Source organism: Phycodurus eques, chromosome 2, assembly GCF_024500275.1.
Source record: "Phycodurus eques isolate BA_2022a chromosome 2, UOR_Pequ_1.1, whole genome shotgun sequence".
NCBI lineage: Eukaryota > Metazoa > Chordata > Actinopteri > Syngnathiformes > Syngnathidae > Phycodurus > Phycodurus eques.
This window is the reverse complement of record NC_084526.1, coordinates 44,066,937-44,082,357: the sequence shown is the minus strand read 5'-3', so window position 1 is coordinate 44,082,357 and position 15,421 is coordinate 44,066,937. Positions and strand designations below refer to the sequence as shown.

General features: G+C 44.9%; 1 protein-coding gene across 4 annotated transcripts in view; it reads left to right on the top strand.

Annotated features, from left to right (window-relative positions):
* dennd5a (DENN/MADD domain containing 5A) overlaps nucleotides 1-14,749 on the top strand; it is a 34,490-nt gene extending 19,741 nt beyond the window's left edge. For 3 of the 4 annotated variants that reach the window (XM_061670947.1, XM_061670946.1, XM_061670945.1), the window contains 17 exons: nucleotides 789-1,004; nucleotides 1,502-1,736; nucleotides 1,844-1,994; nucleotides 2,069-2,162; nucleotides 3,663-3,794; nucleotides 4,019-4,171; nucleotides 4,281-4,368; nucleotides 4,447-4,534; nucleotides 6,753-6,881; nucleotides 8,102-8,223; nucleotides 8,309-8,454; nucleotides 9,923-10,041; nucleotides 10,124-10,305; nucleotides 10,601-10,683; nucleotides 11,868-11,991; nucleotides 12,076-12,244; nucleotides 13,380-14,749. In XM_061670947.1, the coding sequence (XP_061526931.1) occupies nucleotides 789-1,004; nucleotides 1,502-1,736; nucleotides 1,844-1,994; nucleotides 2,069-2,162; nucleotides 3,663-3,794; nucleotides 4,019-4,171; nucleotides 4,281-4,368; nucleotides 4,447-4,534; nucleotides 6,753-6,881; nucleotides 8,102-8,223; nucleotides 8,309-8,454; nucleotides 9,923-10,041; nucleotides 10,124-10,305; nucleotides 10,601-10,683; nucleotides 11,868-11,991; nucleotides 12,076-12,244; nucleotides 13,380-13,563 (2,415 nt within the window). In that variant the 3' untranslated portion in view covers nucleotides 13,564-14,749. Of the gene's footprint in view, nucleotides 1-788; nucleotides 1,005-1,501; nucleotides 1,737-1,843; nucleotides 1,995-2,068; nucleotides 2,163-2,310; nucleotides 2,416-3,662; nucleotides 3,795-4,018; nucleotides 4,172-4,280; nucleotides 4,369-4,446; nucleotides 4,535-6,752; nucleotides 6,882-8,101; nucleotides 8,224-8,308; nucleotides 8,455-9,922; nucleotides 10,042-10,123; nucleotides 10,306-10,600; nucleotides 10,684-11,867; nucleotides 11,992-12,075; nucleotides 12,245-13,379 lie in introns of all 4 variants that reach the window. The other variant, XM_061670948.1, reaches the window with a different exon arrangement.
* The last annotated feature ends 672 nt before the right edge of the window (nucleotides 14,750-15,421 follow it).

Below are 15,421 nucleotides of genomic sequence, written 5' to 3'. Positions count from 1 at the left end.
GGAGAAGCGGCTCAGAAAAATGGATGGATGGATGGATTCCAAGTCTTTAATTGTACTTGATTTGACGAGAACAATTTCATCATAATAAAAATCCCTCTAAGTCAGAACGATGCACCACTTTGAGCACATCTCGACAAGTCAAGAAATCTTTTTTTATTATTTCATATAAATGTTGTACCTAACGTGCATAAGTTGCGTTGACAGGAAAACTGCAGTAACCTCGACTAAACACAAGAGGGAGCCTCCCACACACTTCATCATCAACACATTGGAATGCAAATGAAAAGTGTTCAGGTTGAGTTTGAAATACATTGTACAACAAAGATATGTTACTTGTTGTATTGTATTCATTTGGAATAAGATTAGGGTAAAGTTTGGAAAAGCCAGAGACATACACACACACAAAACCAGGTTTTAAAAATGTCAACCATTGGGTGAAAGAAGCATACTGGAGAGTATGTTTTGATTCCGATTTTCTGTTGTAGCTTATAAGTAATGGTCATTCATAGATGTTTGTCCATTATAATTATGTGTTTTGTCCATACAGTAGAAAGATGATCGAAGTACTCCTACTCTGTAGTAACTGTCCGTGAATACATTTTCTGGGATCATTCTGGGAATAGGAGGTCTGGCTTCAATGACGCTCCAGCAAAGTGCTGGTTTCCACTTAAGACAGCAGTGCACTGATGCCTGCTCTGTCGATTTCCTACTTTTCTCGAAGTGACAACTACTGTATGTGAATGCTGCTGTTTATTTGCCTTTCACACGTGTTCATTTGCGCGCATCAGCTGGAGGTTCGAGAGGACGCCGGCGGCAATAAGGACGCTCGGTTTCATTGCGACGAAGAAGAGCTGAAGATGCACCAGCTCAACATCCACGTGCGCGAGGTCTTCGCCAACCGCTTCACTCAAATGTTTGCGGACTACGAGGTGTTTGTCATCCAGCCGAGCCAAGACAAGGAGTCCTGGTTCACCAATCGAGACCAGATGCAGAACTTTGACAAGGTGACACGTTGCAGATTTGTATTATTATTATCATTATATGCTTGTGAGTATTGTCGTATACTTTGTATGTTTTGCTGTAGTTGTTTGATGTTTTTTAATTCCCGTAAGCTCAATCGTAATGACAGCATTTGGCATTATATTTTTGCGTGAAGCGAGTGGACGTTCGTGAGATGAAATACAAATTTGTCTTTTGTTGGTTTTAAGTGAAAAATAGAACTGCTTGAATCAAACCCGCTTCGCCTCTTACTTGGAGAACTGCGCGGGCAAGAGTCTTCCTTTCCCCAAAGTGATCCTCCCAATTTCTTGACCGCGAGAGACTCCGAACGGGAGCCAAGGACTATTTTCGAAATAAGTTGAAATGTTTTTCAAGCAGTATGTTTTTGTTAATATTGTTGATTTTCAACCACCGTGGGCGTCCGCGATAAACGGGCGATCCTGATCCCTCTTTCGTGAGCTAATCCATTTCAGTTCATAGGAATTTGCGTGCGTGCGTGCAGGCGTCCTTCCTGTCCGACCAGCCGGAGCCCTACCTGCCTTTTCTGTCGCGTTTCCTGGAGACCCAGATGTTTGCCTCCTTCATCGACAGCAAGATCCTCTGCCACGATGATGAGGACAAGGAGCACACGCTCAGGGTGTTCGACACCCGCGTCGATAAGGTCCGCATGCTGAACGTCCGCACGCCCACCCTGCGCACCTCCATGTACCAAAAGTGTACAAACATGGAAGAGGCGGGTAAGTGAGACAAACGGCTCGGAAAAGTCCTCGTCAGTCACCTTTGACGGTATTCTTGTCGCGGTTGATCGTTACTGATGATGACGAGCGCCTTCCTCTAATCGCAGAGAAAGCCATTGAAATGAGAGTGATGAAGATCGACCACCCGGCCCTGCATCCTCACCTCCTGGACATGAAGATCGGTCAAGGACGTTACGAGCAAGGCTTCTTCCCACGACTGCAGTCCGACGTGCTCTCCTCTGGGCCCGCGAGCAACAAGTGCCTACTTTGCGCCGCACCCGCACGTTCGACTGTTGCTTCCCTCCTTTGAGCGCTCACGTTGCATGTTCCAGATGGGCCAAGAGGAGCGCTCCTGCCCAGTGGAGGAGGCGGGACCGCCAGAAGCAGCACGCGGAGCACCTTTATTTAGATAACGACCAGAGAGAGGTTAGCGAGGCCCTCGGCTTTGTTAGGGTTAGGGTTCTTTCTGCGTGATCCTTTGGCTTCGCCTTCATATTTTTGTTCCGTCTTTTCATCGCCTCCTTTGGTCACTTTCTCTCTCTTTTTGTTTGCACTCATGCTTGCGCACTCTCAGCATGTAGAGTGTTTGTTTCCGGAGCTGCAGCTCTTGCTGTTTCTTGACTACTACTGGCACTTGCAGTCCTTCAGGCCCTGCCTAAAGTCGGTGACTGTGGATGCGGTACGTGCCGGCCTTTCGCGGGGCCTTCGTGCTCGGACCGCATGAGCTGCGCGTGTGGTCTTTCCTCCCCTCTTCCCGTTTCTTTGCCTAAGATGTTATCAAATGGTACATGAATGACATCGAACACACGCGCATCGAGTGATGCCAAAACAAAATGGATTTAAAGTGAGGATTTGTTCACGCCCCGTTGTTTGCCACCGGTGAAATCCTTACAAAGCAATTTGCCGTCTTATCGATGAGGTTTGTTCAACGGACAGAATTTAACATGATGACGAGGATTTTTCAAAGGCCGCCTCTTTAGGTACTCTTACACAATCGAATGAGATCCGATAGGAGAGCTTTGTAAAAAAAAAAATAATAATAATAATAATTTTAGTCTCGTTTTGATTGACACTACCTGAAAGGTATTAATTCGACAAGACGTTTCTAACCCAATCGAGAAGCGTATCGGACGCAGACATGACATTTGCCCTTGATAAAATACAAATATGTTTGAAAATACAATTTTCGTTTCCAATGCGCTGACCTTCTTATTAGAACTTGACTGTTTTCTTGACCAACATTTTGCGGTCCCTGTATACAGTACCTCGACTTACGAGTTGAGATACAACTTGAGATACGAGCGGCGGTTTGTCAGATAGTGAACGCGTTTTCAAAAAAGAGGCTGCAAGCCGGTTGAAATTGACTGGAAAACCGAACAAAACAAAGAGAATTGCAAGTTTTGTACTAAACCAAACACCACTTGACGTAAGTCTGCTAGCTTAACGCTAACGCACAATGCAAAACACCATAGATGGGCGCACACACTAACAATAGTCACAGGCATATATTCTTTATCCTCTGCGAAAAAGGACAAACATGACTGCAACTGACTGAGCAATTGTGACTTGACTGTCTTTGTATATTTACCATGCACGTACCATAGCGCCCCCTGCTGGCCGAGGCGCACATACCAGAAGGAGACGCACAACGAATGCCTGAAATCATGATGCACGAATGCTTTCTTTCTTTACATTCTCTCGAACTATCTTATTCTTGTATGTTTTTATAACTCACAATGATTTAGAGGTGTTTTATTTCCCTTATTTATATCGCAATTTAAATAAAAGGAGCCGTTGTTTGGCTCAAGCGTGTTACTTCTTATTCGTTCGTGTGATGGCTGCTTTTTACTGTGCGTGACTGTGACTGTGACTTCTCTGGCACAGATTTGATTTGCAGTTGTTCATAGAAGTCTTCTTTTTGAACAGAAATACATCCAAGAAGCGCGCAACTTGGGCACCACCATCAGACAGCCCAAACTGTCCAACCTATCACCTTCTGTCATCGCTCAGACCAACTGGAAGTTTGTCGAGGGGTTACTAAAAGAGTGCCGGATAAAGGTTTGCACATGTCACGCGTCAGTGTTCCATTTTCATCTGATTGCCAATCCTTGCAAGCAAAAGTACTCCCACTCTGTACTTAAGTAGAAAAGCAGATATAATGTTTTCCAATGCAGGGAGTCAAAAGTCAAAAGTCCTAAAAACGAACTACTCAAGGAAAGTACAGCGAGCTGCAAAGAATCCACGTCCGACCGCTGGCCTTAACCGTGCCTTTTACCCCGCAGACCAAACGTATGCTTGTTGAGAAGATGGGGCGAGAGGCAGTGGAGTTGGGTCATGTAGAGGTCAGCATCACCGGAGTGGAAGAGAACACTTTGATCGCAAGTCTGTGCGACTTGTTGGAGAGGATCTGGAGCCACGGGCTGCAGGTGAAACAGGTCAGGAAAACGACACACCGGTTTTGACCGGGCCGCTCGGCGCTCAACTCGGCCCCCGCGGGTGTTTCGGCTCCGAATATTCAACTCCGTTCTATTTCCTTTTTTTCAGGGTAAATCTGCTCTGTGGTCCCACTTGCTGCATTACCAGGAGAGCAAAGAAAAGAAAAGTGCAACCCCAGCTGGTTTGGGACCTCCAGGTAGACAAAATCCTGACTTTCACTTCACACGAAAACAAAAACACCGGGAACATAACGCGGATATTGCTTCTGTCGCAGGTTTTATTCATGACGCCGAAAGACGCAAATCGGATGGTGGTGGATCTGCCCTGCCCCCTCTTAAAGTGTCCCTGATTCAGGACATGAGGTGAGAAAAGCCAAAAACAATAAAGCACATTTTTGCATCCCAGTCGAATGAAAATAGTCAATACAGTGGCATCTTGACGAACGACCGATCCGGGTTTTTGGAGTTACAAAATATGGCTTGATCGATTTGATTTGTGTTGCAAGGCAAAATTTGAGTTGCGAGCAAGCTTCAGATACGTTGGCACTCGAGCGAAGCCCCGCTGTCGCCATTCGCCTTCGGCCGCTTATTGAACGATAGGCCCAAAAAAAAGGAAAAAACCATTGTAGTACAGCGGGGCCTCGAGAGACGAGCGACCGGACCTTTGGGTTTTCGAGATATGTGCTGTCGTTCAACAGATTCTCTTTTTTTGTTGCTTTGACTTGTGAGTGCAGACTCAAGATACGAGCACGACACGGTGGCAGTGACACCGTGCGCGTCACAACAAGCAGCAGTTCAGCAGACGCAATTAGTGACGAATTCTTCAAATAAAGACTTTTCATTCTTTATTTTACTGTCAAACTAAACTGAAATCAAAGAGAATTATACCTTTTGTGTAAGCACTGGACTGACAATGCAGAAACACGTGTAGAGAGAATATATAGCAGTACTCGGTCATCTATTCTTTATCCTCTGCAACGAGACTAATTAGTGCAGTATTGATGAGCTGTAAGAGGAGTTGAGACGTCTCAATAAACAGTTTCTCCTCCTACTGCCCCCAGGTGGCCAAAGGGGGAATACCAGAAGTAGCAGCACAACGTCCATTCAATTGAGGCGGTGAAAAAAAATCTTGAATTGTACATTTTTTTAAAAAGTTCCATATCACGGAGTGCTATTTTTCCTCATTAAAATACACATTACCACCTTTTTGTTCGGGAGGGGAGGGGAGGGGGCCTGGAACAGATGAATGGCATTTACATTCATTTCGATGGGAAACGATGATTTGCGACACGAGCGCTTTGAGTTGGATTTTTGTTGTGTGTCTTCATGCTTGCGCGCGTGTCTTGATGCATATATTGCGGCTGCCAAACTGTCACCACGAGGCGTCCGCACGTGTGTAGCGGGACATTACTTCCAGCCTAATTACTACACCGCCCGCCGGGTTAAGTCGGGTCACGCACGCACGCACCGCGCTTGGCGTAAAGACACACCCCCTACACCCCAACTCAATGTTGATGCCGAGACCGTTCACATACTCTGACGATCGTCACGCGGCCCTTCATCACCTTGAATAATTCATCCTTCTGTCATAACACGGAGTCCGTATTTATCTTCAGAAGATTTCTAATGTTGAAATAAATATCCCGGCATGCTGCAATGTCATAGCTAGACAATAGATCATTGTGCTACTTGGGTGTCATGTAAATAGGTTACCTCTGTTGCCGTGGAGATGCTGCGTAGAGAAAGTGGGTTAGTCACTGCGGATGTAAAGGACGAAGACACGGGAGGGGAGCTTTAGAAGGCAGAAGAGCGCAGACGAGCTTATGGCACAGGTGGAGCGGAAGGGAATGCGTCGGGACGTCCGAGTCGCCATAGTGGCGCGCAAATATCCACTGCGCGAGTCTCACCGCAGGGGGATCGTTTTAAGCCGTGACGAGGTAGGGATTTGACAAAAAAACAAAAGCCTCGTTCAATACTTCAAAGTATCTGACGAGCGCCACAATCCTCCAAACACAGGAAAAGGTAGACTACGGATATTGCCGCATCTCAACGGATCACTTTTGTAGAACGCCGTCCCCCGGCCAATAGCGAAAACCCACAAGTCGCTGATGCATCCCTCATAAAGTTTAGAATTGCCTAGAGGTGCCACACAATGGCGGGAAAGCACTACTCGATTCTAAATGAAGCTCCCCCACTTCACGTCAACATAGTTTCTTGGCGTCAAGATGGTGCCAAAGTAATAACTCCTCAACGTACTTCCTCGGCACCAAAATGCGCAAGATGGCGGCAAAGCGCTACTTTTGTCTAAATGAAGTTCCCCAATTGACTTAAACGTAGTTCTTTGGCACCAAAGTAATACTTTTCGTTTCGTTGGCCTGAGCGCAAAACTAGCGACGAATGGACAAGAGGTTCTGTGAAAATATCCGACGGTGGATTTGGAAATGCCTAACTGGGGAAATGAGGGCGTTCACTGTAATGCTTCCACCATGTTATTAGTTATGAGATCAATATTTGTCTTTCTCCTTTTGTACAAGGCTCCTCTGACATGACCTGTTTCCCCCCCCCCCCCCCCCCCCGCCAGACATATTCAAAACATAAGCGAGATCAAGACCGACGTGGGCAAGGCCAGAGCTTGGGTGCGCCTCTCCATGGAGAAGAAGTTGCTCTCCAGGCACCTGAAGCAGCTGCTGTCCGATCTCGAGCTGACAAAGTGAGCAAAACGACAACCGGCGCGGCCGAAATGGGATTCGCTCTCTGGCATTGAAAGCTCAACATTCTTGGTATTGGTCTTACTCGCAAGAAAGTAAGATGTGATCCACTCATATATAATGAATCGACGGCAAAGCGTCGCACTGTCGTCTGCCGCTGCATAAATAATTCACATCCACACCGCTTCATAATAGATATGGTGGGTAGTGAACTGGGTCAGGAGGGTTTCTGTCTGCCTTTCTGACCTCACGTTGTCACTTTTGTACATTCTGCACAACAATGTGTGTTTTTGCTCGAAACAAACATTGGTAAATCAGCTGTCACGCACGTGATATAAGGCTTGTAAGAGTGTGAGAATTTTCAAATTTGGAAACTTTTCATTGGAATTCGCACCGATGCATGGGAATTCGTGGTAATAAATTGGGAATTTACAAAACTGAATGTTGGCTCTTGATAAGGCCACATCCATATCGTTGATATCGTTGATATGGATGCGTGTCTGACTAAAACATGCAAGTACAGTGGGAGCTTGAATTACGAGGGCCACAACCTTTTGTTTTTTTGAGTTACAGACCATCGCTTGGTCGATTTATTAAAAAAAAAAAAAAAAAAAAAAAACATTTTTAGTTTTCTTCAGTTATATATACTGCTGCTTGAGTGGAAAATAGGAGCAATTAAAAAAACAGCAATGCCCTCACATGTTGGTAAGGAGAGCCATTTTGCATAGATGTCTTCTTATGCCAAATCTATGCTTGAATATGATACATTTCTGTTAAATTAACCTTCACTCCCAATAGCGGTCGAGCAACTTAAGCTTCTTTGTCGTCGACTGTAATGTTATGAAAGTTAAAGTCAATCAACGGATGACCGTAGAAGCAAATCAAAACAGAAGATTACAAGTACAACTCAAAATGTGTCACTGCAATTGCTGTAGTCGTACTTAGTGGGCGAGTCGAAAGTCCTCTGTGAATTGGCCGAGATTCCCAAAAACCGCGACGAAGCCTCGATACGGAATAGTAAAGTCGACTAATTCCCGGTTATTTTCCATCATTCCCATGGAAAGCTTCCAACTTGTGATGTTTCCCAAATTCCACACCTTAGCTTCCCATGAACATTTGCCTTAAACTTCCACAAATTTAGCGGAACTGAATATATCGTAGATTAGATTGTATCATGGAGTGTTCTGAATCATCGTTTTTTTCCCATCCACCTTAATTGTAGAAAACTTTACAAGCGGTACGCCTTTCTGCGCTGTGACGATGAGAAAGAGCAGTTTCTCTATCATCTCCTGTCATTCAACGCAGTGGACTACTTCTGCTTCACCAATGTCTTCACCACCATCAGTGAGTTCACCCAATAACCTCTTTGGTTTGCTGTTGATTCAATTCAACGTGAACCGGCTGTCATCGGTCTCCTTTGCCTTCCCAGTGATCCCCTATCACGTGCTGGTGGTTCCCAGTAAGAAGCTGGGCGGCTCCATGTTTACAGCCAACCCTTGGGTGTGCGTGTCCGGCGAACTTGCCGAGACGGGCGTGCTGCAGGTCCCCAGGAACGCTCAAGAGATCACTTTTGAGGTGAGTCTCGTATTTGCGGGGTTTTTTTGTGTGGTTTTTTTTTTTTTTTGTTCCGACCCGGGGTCGAACGACTAACGCTTTTTTGGACTCGACTAACTATACTGGCCACTCATGCCGGAGTAGCGTCTGCTCCGTTTGCGCACCGATTGAGGAGCGTCTGCAACATTTGCACAATCGACATCGTCCCAGGTGATCGCACGACTCGTCACTTTAAACCGCATCCGCTCCTTGAAGTCTCGGCGCCCTTTGCACGACGCTCATTGCGCCCGACTATTGCAATATTAGTCATTCAAAAAAATCATAATTTACCGGCATTACCAGATAACTACTAACCCTTTATTGTTCAGTGACTGTTTTTTGTCCATGTCTTTCTGACCGTCTGTTGTCGTACTCGAGCGGCTCCGACGACCCGAGACAAATTCCTTGTGTGTTTTTTTGGGACATACTTGGCAAATAAAGAGGATTCTGATTCGGATGTGATGAAAGTTGAGTCAAAGTCAATTCATCGATGAGGTCATTGATATATAATCACCGAAGTCATTTGATCGTTTATTAACGATGTCAATGGAATGATCTTTTTTTTCAGCACAGTACGGCGGCCCCCAACCTTTTTTTCCGCCACTGACCGGCTGCACATCAAGACATATTTCGATGGATGGGCGTAGAGCCAAATAAAAACGATCCAAAATACAGCTCACAATTCCACCGAATGTCGTTGCTGGAATGAGTCTCCCGCAGAACGATTTCGTGCGGTGACGGCAGCAGACGGGCGACTTGTTATTCCTCTGCAAATTGGCCGATGACAAAAACTCTGAACGCCGACGATGCGGGCGGGGGCAGTCGGCTTGTCGCTTCGACCCCTAGTTCTGACACAAATTCTTGAAAATGCATTTTCAACACTTTCATTTCAGATCCAGATATCAATTGAACGTAACTGTCGGACAGCAGTAAACTAAAGCCGTTGCACATGTGACGCCCCCCTCCAAATTTTGAAAAGTCGTGCTAATGGGTTATTCTCAATATGCGGTACTAATTTGATTTGAGTTCAGTTTTGTTTTTAAATAACGCTTAGAAACTTTTTCCCCCCTTTGTGTTGGTATTAACGTGCTACATTTACTGAAGTAATCTTTTGGATCAATTGTACTTGTCAGAGTAATTTTCTGTTAAAGACCCTGTAAAGTGGGTAAAAATGTCTTCTCGATTTGACACAGCGTCGAGAAGAGTGCTGTTAACAAGTCTGCCAAATAGGAATACTTGGGGGGGGAAATACAAGTAAATAGAATGAGGCTGAAAAAATAGAGACCTCCTCGATGAATTACTCTTGCCTGTCATTAATCTGAGGACTACTTTTTAGTTGAGTGGCATGATTCTAAAGTAACTGTACTCTTACTTGAGTACAATTTTGGTAACTCTATCCGCCTCTGGTGTCGCCCCAAAGTTTGAAGTGAACATGTTCCTTCTGTTGCAGTGCCAGAACCTGGGTAAGCTGACCACAGTGCAGATGGGGCACGACAACGCGGGTCTCTACGCAAAATGGTTGGTGGAATGCGTTCTAGTCCGCAATGAGATCACAGGGCACACATACAAGTAAGCGCAGCTTTTGGAAGTAAACTCGCCTCCGCAACGACGACAACGAAGCACAAGACAAACGCGCACGTTTGCCGAGCAGGTTTCCGTGCGGCCGGTGGCTGGGCAAGGGCGTGGACGACGGCAGCCTGGAGAGGATCCTCGTCGGGGAGCTGATGACGCCCAGCGCGGAGAACGACGAAAGGATGTGTCGAACGCCGCCGATGCAGCAGTCGCCGGGGATGATGAGGAGATTTGTGACCATCTCACCCAATAGCAAGCCAAGTAAGGAATCAGGTCATCTCTTTTCATTGTTCGCTTGCTTATTAGGGTTGGTTATCATCTTTTTGATTGACTTTGAATTCCAACGGGATGTTGAAAACCAGGGCGGCATACTGTATGAGTGCTTACCGCAGTTAAGAACATTTCAATGCATCTGTCACAAGAGTCCCTTTCCAATTTGGATGCGCTTGCGTGCGTAAAAGGGTTCGATTTCGGTGCTCTGATTCTTTTTTCCTTTTTCTTTTTTAAACTCGCCGGGACTGCCCTCATCACGCCTCTCTTCCGTCTCCTCTGGCAGAGTTAAACACAGGTCAGATCCAGGAGGGAGTGGGAGAAGCCATCAACGGGATCGTCAAGCACTTCCACAAACCGGAAAAGGAGGTGGGAGACGCTCGTCTAGACGGGCGGGCCTCATTGTGTCCTTCTATTATTCATCGGCAGCGGCATTATCCCCCGGCGATGCCCGAGCCACTGTGCGATCTCTTTCGGATTGCGCAAAACATCTTAAAAGTTTCTTTCCGTCTTACGGCTGTTGTAACCCCGCGCAAATTGTCTGACCTCGAAGTATTCTCCGTGTTCTGGAGTCGATGGCATTTAGCAGCGCAGCTGATCCTTTCAGTTCCTCTGAATCTAAAGGCGGCTGTGGATTTTGCTTTCAGTTCTCTTTTTGCGTCGCTGCCCTTCGAGCGAGGCGATGAGGTGCTCATTTCTCTCGTAGTCCAAACAAGGTCCGTTTCTGTGGCTTTCTACCGTTTGTCCTATATTTTTCTTATTAAAGCCCGCCGCGCACCGAGCGACCCGGATGAAACTGAACCGTTGCTGGTTTTTACGAGTGAGTTTTAGAAGCGTGACCGAGAGAGTTAATAGATTTGTTCTCGAGCTCGTTTCAACAAACTAGTTAACAAAAGCGTACAAATACCAGATGACCAATTCTATTGATTTGTGAGAATATATGAAATTGACCACATTTAGACAATGAAGGGTTTCCACTTGACAGCGATGGAAAAGCTGTCTGACAAATACACTTCTCTCTTCTTTCTACTTTCTCCTTCTTCCTCTGTTTGTGACAATCCACTTTGCCCTTGACCGTCGCGCCATGTTTTTGTGGTTCATGAGAAGAAGAAACAACAAAAAACAAAAGCGGCCGGGAACAGTATACTGTATGTGGAGCTGCAAAACACGAGAACGGGTCGCAGTTTTGCCGTCGCGACGCGTCGATTTACGTGCGGCGCTCAATCACTTGATGTGTGGCGAAGAGTCGCCAACGGTCATTTTTTCACAACGGTCGCATTCGGGTACTTTGTGGCCTCACGGGTTGAACTAGTTTTTCATTCTAGCTGTAACCTAACTTAACTGTACAAAGTACTTATTTGAAGTACATATTCGTACGGGGAAGTTCCGTTCTTTGGTGTAGACCAGAGAATTTGTAGATAATCAAAGTCTCTAACTATTACTTCTACGCTATGTACACTTTGTCATGTGTCTGTTTTGTCTTGAAATGCTCTTGAAGTATGATCATCCGACAAATACGTTGCAGTTTGATCTGTTGTTGTGACTCTTTACAGAGAGGCAGTTTGACTCTTCTCCTCTGCGGGGAGTTTGGCCTCGTCTGGGCTCTGGAGCAGGTTTTCCAGCACGGTTTTAAATCACCTCGACTCTTTAAAAATGTCTTCATCTGGGACTTCTTGGGTGAGACCCTCTGTCTCTTTTCAATCCAATATCGGCTCTATTCCACATCGAACATATCATTTGACTGTTGTGTTGATGAAACAGAAAAGGCACAAGTGTACTTCGAAAGCGCAGAGCAGCGGGACGGGAATCCGGATGAGAACTGGCAAAGCCGAGTGCGCCACTTCTGCCGCTTCATGCGCGCCATCAACAACACGTCGAGAAACATCGGCAAGGATGGAAAGTTCCAGATGCTCATCTGTCTGGGTGCGAGGTAGGCGGGAAACATCTGTTTGCATTGAACGAGCCCAAAATGGCGTCGACGATGAATTTGGGCTTTCTAAGGGACGCTGAGGTTAAAGCCTCTCTTAACACCTTTACAACCGATATGCAAAGTTGCCAGTTTCATTTGGGCAGTTATTTTTGCAGATATCTGCATTTTTTTTTTTTTTTTTTTTTTTAAAAACATGACTTTCCTACCAAAAGGTTGAGATGTCACTTTATGGCAAAAAAAATAGCATAATACTACTGGCGACAACAGGAAGGAACTTTTTTTTTTTTTTTTTTTTTTGGAGAAATGAACATTGAATTCGTGGTCTTTTTGGATTGTTTTGTCTTGATTTCATTGGTGTTTTTTCGCTTGCCTGGAAATATTGCATAGAATATGAACGATTGCTGTAGCGACTATTTCTGTTGTCATCTCATCTGTGTGTGGTGCAAAAGCACACCTTTGAGTCGCACAATAACCAAACATGTTACAAATATTAAGTCGTTCCCTTATGAACATGGTCTACCCAATGGTGCAGCTGGCATCTATGGTCAATTGCCTTTGGTGTCTTCATCAGAAGGTAGGAGAATAATTATTGTAAGTGGGCAAACATTTGCATGCACACCAGTACAGTACAACGATAACGCTCTTAAAATGTGCTTCTTTTCTTTTAGACGATACATTTTCATTGGATGCAAGTGATTTTGGCATGCCACACACACCGTTCTGCTAACTACAGTGTGTGAAATATCTGCTTGAATTACACTAAATCCATGTTTTAAAATGCTGATTTGGATCATTTATATTCTATTTTCATGATCATAATGAACACTCTGAAATTTCTTTCCAGCCTGTTTTTCTGGGGCGACCGGTGTTTTTTCTTCAGTGGAGGGTGAAACTCGGAAAGTAAACAGTTACACTTACGTTTCGGAATTGTCATCATATTACGCGTGTAGTTGAACGTTGTCAAGCTTAAACGCGTCCACGCTGTCATAGTGAAATATCAGTTGATATAAAAACCTGCGAGAAATTCAAAATATAGTTGTTAAACAGTACACAGTGAGCTTTCCCACTGAATCGAGTTGCTAATTGAAGGTCCACCGTGCTAACATTAGCCAAAAATGCACTGTTTTTCTCTCAGGGACCATTTGCTGCATCACTGGATTGCACTCCTCGCGGACTGCCCAATCACGGCGCAGATGTACGAGGACGCCGCGCTGATCAAGGACCGCTCGCTGGTCAACTCTCTGATCCGAGTCCTTCAGACGCTGCAGGAGTTCAACATCACCCTGGAGTCATCGCTCGTGAAAGGTGTCGGCATTTAAAGCAATTGTACCAATTCGGTGAAGCTTTTATATGCAGGAACAGACTCTAAAAAGACAACATATTTTGGCTTATGTTAAAGAAACTGTTACATTTGCCATATCTTGTATGATGTGCAATGAGCCTTTTCAAATCGGTTGTTGTATCCCACGATGATGTGGTGTGTTTTCTATTATGAACCATGGTTTTCCACATTATCGGCCAATGACCTTGTGCTACAATGTCGTCTCAAAATATTCAATCGATATACTGATATTGTCATTGTTGGAGCGAACTGCTGACTATGGCTGCATTTAAGGGGATGTGGGGTTGAAAGCTGTTCATATATTTTATCCGAGAAAAACAGTATTATTTTGTAAAATCAGTCAGGTTGCTTGCTCTGTGGTCAACGCTGATTCCATTGTCATTATGCAGAGCTTAAAGCAAATGTTAGAGGTATGCTTTATAAGTATGTGTATGACAGGGATGGAGTTGAACTGTGGAACCTTCAAAAGAAGAAAAAGGCCATTTCCACGGCAGCCTTTTCTTGGGAAATGTATGCGGTTGTTTTTTTTATGTGAAATACCTTTATACCTTCAGTGCAGAAAAGATGCTCCTTCTTGCATGAAAATGAGACTCTATCCCAGGATGAAAGATATAAGAACAACGTCCGGCTTTCTGCGCACTGACGGCCTTTATGGAAATGGCTCCCACCGTCATCCCGACCCGGTCAGCATCTTGGGAGGGTGAGAGGGGGGGGGGGGAAATAAAAAATAAAAATCCTTCATTCTCCTCCTGCAGCCATCCATAATGGGAGCAAACATGTTGCTTTTATTGCCCTCCACCTTATTTTGTTGTCATGGTTTTTATGCTATGCAATTCTCACAGCAGGTAAATTGCCCCTCCTACAAAGCCAACGACGAGGTCAGCCACCTGAACTTGTATGTACGGAGTCGAGATTTGATCATTGAAGGACTCCTTTTCTGTGCCAACAGTGTCTGGAATGAACTCCTCCCTGTATGACTCGCACATGAGCATCTTGGAAAAGATATATTTTTGTTCTAAAAAAGGGGGGGGGGGGGAAGCGGAAATAGCTGTGCAATGTAGTGTTTACTAAGTGACTGACCATGTACAGTGTACAAATATATCAAGAATAAAAGCATATGTAATGTAATTTCAGTGAATTTCAAAAATAGAACAGTTTGTCAATATGATGTGAAACATGTTTTGATTATACATCACAAAATATAGTTCGCCAAATAGCCTAACTGCCCAAGTACATATTTTTTTTAGCTTACTGTCTCTGTCAATCAAAAATACAAATGTGCTTAGCGAGGAGTGTTTTTTTTCCCCCTTCTCTGTCATCCAGGTCATGACAACACGCAAACGTTGACTCGAGGCAACTGGACTCTTCTTGTTTATTGAACGTGTTCAACTTTTTTTGTTTTGCGAAAACGTTCAAAATTGATTTGGGCAGTTAACCATAGACGAATTCAGGTTCAACTGAATGTATGCTTTATTTTACGAAGATGGCAACGTGTAAACTGTATTTTTGCACCAGATATCAATGTGGAAAACCTAAAGATGAGTCACTTTTACTATGGCTCCCGCAAATATCGTTGGGGACTTTCAATATGGTCGACGTAAACTCTTCTCATGCACGAACATGTAAACAAACTCGTTCGCGCCATGTCAAATGGCTGTTTATCTTTAAAGCCGTCCACGTGGTGGCTTACGGGTATTGTAGTTTTTAACACGTCCGTTGACAACGCTCCCGCGGAGCTGCTCACCACAACTCCCACAATTCCGCTGCTCTTTGCGAGTCTCCCATTGGTCGAGCCCATTTCAAACTCTACGCCCGCACGCCTTATATGGTCACGG